General features: G+C 25.6%; 1 protein-coding gene across 2 annotated transcripts in view; it reads right to left on the bottom strand.

Moving 5' to 3' along the window:
- LOC145015500 (long chain acyl-CoA synthetase 1-like) overlaps positions 1-5,838 on the bottom strand; it is an 8,888-nt gene extending 3,050 nt beyond the window's left edge. Inside the window, exons 1-10 of one of the 2 annotated variants that reach the window (XM_078973981.1) lie at positions 5,816-5,838; positions 5,520-5,739; positions 1,389-1,452; positions 1,189-1,278; positions 882-938; positions 749-797; positions 552-628; positions 419-458; positions 242-336; positions 1-141 (exon numbers count right to left, since the gene is read on the bottom strand). The exon at positions 1-141 is cut by the window's left edge and continues 27 nt beyond it. In XM_078973981.1, the coding sequence (XP_078830107.1) occupies positions 1-141; positions 242-336; positions 419-458; positions 552-628; positions 749-797; positions 882-938; positions 1,189-1,278; positions 1,389-1,452; positions 5,520-5,677 (771 nt within the window). In that variant the 5' untranslated portion in view covers positions 5,678-5,739; positions 5,816-5,838. Of the gene's footprint in view, positions 142-241; positions 337-418; positions 459-551; positions 629-748; positions 798-881; positions 939-1,188; positions 1,279-1,388; positions 1,453-5,519; positions 5,780-5,815 lie in introns of those variants that run through there. The other variant, XM_078973980.1, reaches the window with a different exon arrangement.
- Between the last annotated feature and the right edge of the window lie 1,035 nt (positions 5,839-6,873).

The raw sequence follows: 6,873 nt of genomic DNA, 5'->3' as shown, positions 1-6,873 counted from the left end.
ATCGACCCCAAATATAGTTGTTGTAGCATTTTCATGTGTCAATATAACACCTTTTGGATCTCCATTGGTGCCACTTGTGTACATAATTGTACATATGTTAGATGGTTGAGGTGTTTGTAGCTCCGATGGATGTTGGCTACCCTACTCGATCAACATCATAGAAAAAAGTTGAATTTAATTACTCAATTCATAAGCATATATATCTTGATGTAGAAACATGATGTTATGAGAGTTGACGAACCATATGAAGGAATTCATTCCATGAGAATGATTTTATTCCAATGGAATCTGCCTTTTCCTTTTCCTCCTCTTCCATGGAAGTAAAGCAAACAATCACTGCATTTAAACAGGGTCAAAAGAAATTGATTCGATTATCACAACATGCATGCAGTTCCATATATTTACAAGGTTTTCTCACCCTTGAGACGTCGAGTATGTATACATTCAGGATCCAGAAGCTGCCAAATTAAGCAGAGCACTTAGTTATTTAGCACACAAGCTGACACACTAATATATTTTAAGGAAAAACTAAGATTAGCCAAAGTTCTCACCTGTTTAACCTTTTTATCTTGGACAAAAACAATATCAACTTCAGCATGCTCCAAAATATAGTTTACTGCCCCTGCCCCTGTTGGATATATATTTATAGAAATCTAATCAAGATCGAAAGAAGGGAGGGTTTTTGGTTAATTTGTAATTAAGTGAAAAGGAAGAAAGAACAATCTGGTTTTAATGAAGCAAGTTTTACCAAGGGTATCGTATAGAGGTACACAAACGATGCTCTGGGCATTGCAAGCCTATATTCATTCACATAGTCATGTAACATATAACTAATGCATAAACATATCATGGTAAAATTATGAATCGAGTTGAAAACTGACCTCCATTGCTATAATCCACTGAGGGCAATTTGATCCATAAATTCCAACTTTACAACCCTGTTATTCACACACAGCTTGTTATTACAAATCAACACATGTACAAACAAGGTTAATTTTCTTAAATATAAAAAAAAAAATTATGAGAATTCTTCAGACCATGCATAGTAAGTCAGTTTAGAAAATTAATTAGGTATATATATATATATATATATATATATATATATATATATATATATATATATATATATATATATATATATATATAATGTAAATTAAATATGTATAGTAGTAGCATATATATGCTTACAGATTGGACTCCAGAAGCCCTAATAGCATAGGCAACATGCAGAACTTCCTCATATACAGTCTTGTAAGTTTTCCAAACATATGGACCCCACTGAAAGATTAAAATACATATTAATGGTACGAATAACACAACATGTTAAGATCAAAGCAAATAACACAATTAATTAAAATAAGAAGAAAAGGGCATAGTTTGGGTGGTACCTTGCCATCAACGACTTCACGCCATCCAAGCATCTTGTTGTTAGGATACTTGTCAACAGATGACCTGCATGTAGATTAGAGGTTAATTATACATGATTCAAGATGAAGATACAAAGTAGGAGTTTTTTGCAAAAATAGATTGCTTTTAAAACTATTTTGTAGAAGTAAGTTTGTTTGAAAAACCTTTGTAAAAGTAGGCTAGTTTTTAGACTACCACAAAGTATATACATATATATATATATATATATATATATATATATATATATATATATATATATATATATACACACACACATAGAGAGAGAAGTAAGTTAAAATAAAAACAATAAATAGTGTGAAAACGTAAAAATACTATGTGTATGTTATAATTTTGTAGTGAATTTTGTATATGTGTATTGTTGAACTAATTCTAATATGAATATTAATATTTGATTATTTATATATTCATTAGTATGTTATTATTCTATTATAAATTTATGTATGTATATTTTTGTAGTAAATTTTAAATTTAGTTTTAATCTATGAATATTTATTTATTTCTTGCTGAATAATGACATAAAACCATGGATATAAATATCACTGCAAATATAATAACATAAAAATAATGTTTTTACGTTCTCACTTTATTTATTATATATATATATATATATATATATATATATATATATATATATATATATGTATATATATATGAGAGTTCAATTGAGAAAAAAAAAGGTTGAGAATGGGGGAATCTCTCAGCCGATCATTTATTTTTGCTGCAAAAGCTTCCAACGTACCAGCGGAAATGGAAAAGGAATGCACATGTGTTTTCCAACAAAACATGTTTTCTTAAACTATGCTAAACATTATCTTAATATATACAAAAACATAGTTTTTTCGTTTTTTTTTTTTTTTAATTTTTAAGAAGCTATTTTTATCGAAAAATGATTTTAAATATACCAAAATTCATGATTTTTTATTCTTTATAAATAGACATCCATATTGATATAGTTTTAAGGTAAAATAATTATATATATATATATATATATATATATATATATTTAGCTATCGTTATTCATAAATGAATAAAATGAATCTGGTTTTTACTACAGTATATTCGTTATTCACTTATGAATAAAAACTATGATTAATTTTTTTTACAATTTAAGTATCATTCATATATTAATATAGCATATAGTAAACATAATATATTCATAATTAAATATTAGACGATGCATTCACTTGTGAATATTAGATGTTATATTCACTTATGAATATTATATGATATTTTCATATGTGAATATTATATAGTATTACATGGTATATCACATGAGAATAGTACATAGTATATTAACTTGTGAATATTAGATCGTATATTCACTTATGAATAATAGTTGGGATATTCATATGTGAATATTGCACAATATATTAATATATGAATATAACAATGTGTTTTCAGAAATATATATAATTTTTATATGTTATTCACACATGAATAACATACATGCTTGCATATTTGTTTTGTGTTTTAATAATCACATATTAATTCAGATGAGAAAACATATTCATATGTTAATATAACGTGATAATTTCGTTTATGCATTTCATCAAACAGTTGGAGTGCATACAAGTTAACTTTTTTAAAAATGTGATAAATACGATACTTTGACTACTTAATCTTACAAAATAGTAGATTGTTAGAGAAATATATGAAAATTTCAAACAAAAAATAATTTGATCTTTTTGTAATCTTAATTTCGATGTTTTATTTGATGAACGATATTGAATGAATGATACGAATTGATTTTTATGTTGATTATCGATGATGTTGTTCTAATGATGCTGAGAGTATAATTAATCATAGATGTTGTATATATGTTCGTATTCAAACAAAATTGAAGGTTGGATTGAAAGAGCAAAAAACGAATAAATTTCAACTCTTCGTATTTGTGATTAAAGGCTATTATATCATATTTACAAGTTTGTTACCGTGTCCTTTATTTTTAGAGACTAATTAAATGAGTGACTGAGAATAATTCCCCCATTCTCAATTTTTTTTATTTTCTTAATTGAACCCACCTCTCTCTCTCTCTCTCTCTCTCTCTCTCTATATATATATATATATATATATATATATATATATATATATATATATATATATATATATATATATATATATATATATATATATATATATATATATAAACTAACGAATTATATATATGTTCATTTTTAACCCTAACATGTTACCACTCGAGTAGTTTTATCTTATTTTTTGTTTATCTCTTTTATTATACAAAACTCCAAATTTTACCTTTATTAAATATTATAGATAATTTACTTTATTTAAAATATAAAATTTATGTATTATTTTCAATGTTGTAAAAATCGTTCTGCAGAGCTAGATGGTCGACTGACAATAAACGATTAATTAGACTCGGGAGGATTAATAGGCGATTAATCGGCCACCCTAAATTATTAACAAAATTATTTAAAAAAATTAGTATTTCCTCAAAAATTAAATGTTTTGGAAATTTTAAATTTTAAATTATTGAAAATTAGAAAATTTTAATATAATATTTTAAATTTTGAAAGTTTAAAAATATAAAATTTTAAAATTTTGATGTAGTCTCTGAATATATATATATATATATATATATATATATATATATATATATTGAATTTTTTAAATATTTCCATCTATGACCGCCAAGGACCGTCATGTATGAATTTGACCGATTTTGACCAATATTCATCAAGCAACCTAATCGTAATCGGTTCGAGGCTGACAAATGATTAATCGTTGGTTAATCGACCTCCAAAGCCGATTTCTACAACACTTACTACTTTTAACAAATTAAATCATAAAATATATCTTATCAATACCTTTACATACATAAAACTCATAAATAAAAGATCAATTCCAATATATTATCATACCAAGTATTAAATTATAATATTAATTAAATCCTAATTTATAAAATTTAAAAGGGTGATTTTTCTTTCATTATGTTTAGTTTGTAAATTGAATAAAATCTTTAGTACGATATTTTTGGTAAATTTTTAATAAAGTCCTTAAGAATATATATATATATATATATATATATATATATATATATATATATATATATATATATATATATATATATATATATATATATATATATATGGACGTTTCCAATCATAAATTTTCAATATTTTTGATATTTTAGACTATAAAAATATATTTCAGATATTTCAAATTATATTATCGAACATTTCGTAATAAATATATTCTCACATTCACCAGGACCCTTGATGCTGATGTGCAAAATGCGACATCATAAGTATCAAAAATAATTAAAAACATTTATTTTAAACAAAAATTGGAACATATTGTGTCATAGTCGAAAAATGCGAAAACGGTGTGTCTTTTATGTCTTTTGTGCTGTTGAACAAAAATGAAAAGGTCAACATTCGATGTAATTGGAAAAACGATCGTTTGTTTTAAAAAACAATGCATTTTCATTTTTTTTCAAAGGAAAATGCATTTTTTAAAGTTGTTTAATTTGTAAAATTACTTTTCTAATTATAGCATAGTTTTTTTGGTTTTTTTTTTAATTTTTTTTTGTTATTGTTTTTTTAAACATATTTCTAACAAGTTATATCATTAGGAATATATTTTGGATATTTTGGATTATAAATTAAAAAAATTTCATAGTTTTCAGACATTTCATTGATATTGTTGTAATAGTGTTGTGTATTTTAAGTTAGTAATGAGATATATTTGATTATTGAATTTGTTAAAATAATACATAAATTGTTATTATACATTTTAAATAAATTAATTATATGTATCTAATAAAAAGAGTAAAATTTGAAGTTTTCAAAATAATAAAGGAGGTAAAAAAAAATTTTAAAAAATAAAAAAAAAAAATAAAAACTTGATGGAATAAAATTATAACACAAGAAGCTTACAAATGTAATATATATAATTTGTTAGTTAGAAATGTTAGAAATAAGTGTTATCAAGGTTAGAATTGTTAAAAAGTTTTTGTAAAAGCCAACCTATTTCTACTTTTCAAACAAACCTATTTCTACCAACCCTAGTTTTACAAAAACCTCTGCAAAGTAGTTATTGAGAACATGGAAGAAGAAATAAAAGAATACCTGAAAACATCCCAAGTAGTATTCAAATGAGAATCATCAAGTGGTGGGAAACAATGTTTGGCAAGAAGATTACGGTAGACTGGACCAACAGATGGATCATGACCACCGGCACCTTTTCTTCCAGATCCCTCCACCTTCACAGAAAACTGTTTATCCATCTCTCGTCTAGCTAGCTAGCTACTCACTTAGTTGCTTATGATCAGTATTCAGCTTCGGAATCCTATAAAACACAAAGAAATAGATAGTTGGGATTCGATACCAACAAACCAATTAAATTAAAGAAGGCGAGTACGTACTATGACTGAAATGAAAAGGAGACGCATGTGTTGTTGGTTGGTATGAGGAATTTAAGTAAAGCAAATTAATGCATTTAACCTCATGTGGCCTACCTACAATAGTCTCATCCTATGTATATACAGTAACGCGATATATACGTACATTTCCAACGGGGATGAATATATATAGTGCAGTTATATACTATATAGTATGATATATAAACACATGTATGCAACATGTTTTTTCTGGTCTCTGGATATGGCATTCATTCCACAACGAAACAACCACAAGAATAAATAGTTACAATATAAAAAAGATAACCCCATCATGTCACCGATCGACAACTAAGAATAAATCAACTTATTGCTAGATTCAAATGAATATCCATATTTGTTTGCTCACTCTTTTGATTTTAGACTTTGAAAAAGCTCTCTCTTATTAAGTCCAGTGGGGTATAAATACTAAACCATGGCAAGCAGATTTAAATGAGGAGTCGCGTAACATACCCCATTCCTGACAGAATAATATATATATATATATATATATATATATATATATATATATATATATATATATATATATATATATCCTCACTCTTTCGATTTTAGACTTTGAAAAAGTTCTCTCTTATTAAGTCCAGTGGGGTATAAATACTAAACCAAGCAGTCTCGCAGGCAGATTTAAATGAGGAGTCGCGTAACATACCCCATTCCTGGCAGAATAATATATATATATATATATATATATATATATATATATATATATATATATATATCCTCACTTTTTTGATTTTAAACTTTGAAAAAGCTCTCTCTTATTAAGTCCAGTGGGGTATAAATACTAAACCAAGCAGTCTCGCAGGCAGATTTAAATGAGGAGTCGCGTAACATACCCCATTCCTGGCAGAATAATATATATATATATATATATATATATATATATATATATATATATAAAAGATCGGTTGAGAACTTATAGTTTCCCGAAAACCCGTGAACTAAAAGTGGAACGTTAGATCAAAATTAATTCATTAAGGGCATGATCATAATTTTATCGATTTCATTTAATGTTTAATTTT

The sequence above is a fragment of the Lactuca saligna genome, chromosome 9, assembly GCF_052625555.1.
Source record: "Lactuca saligna cultivar CGN05327 chromosome 9, ASM5262555v1, whole genome shotgun sequence".
NCBI lineage: Eukaryota > Viridiplantae > Streptophyta > Magnoliopsida > Asterales > Asteraceae > Lactuca > Lactuca saligna.
This window is presented reverse-complemented; position numbering and strand designations above follow the sequence as displayed.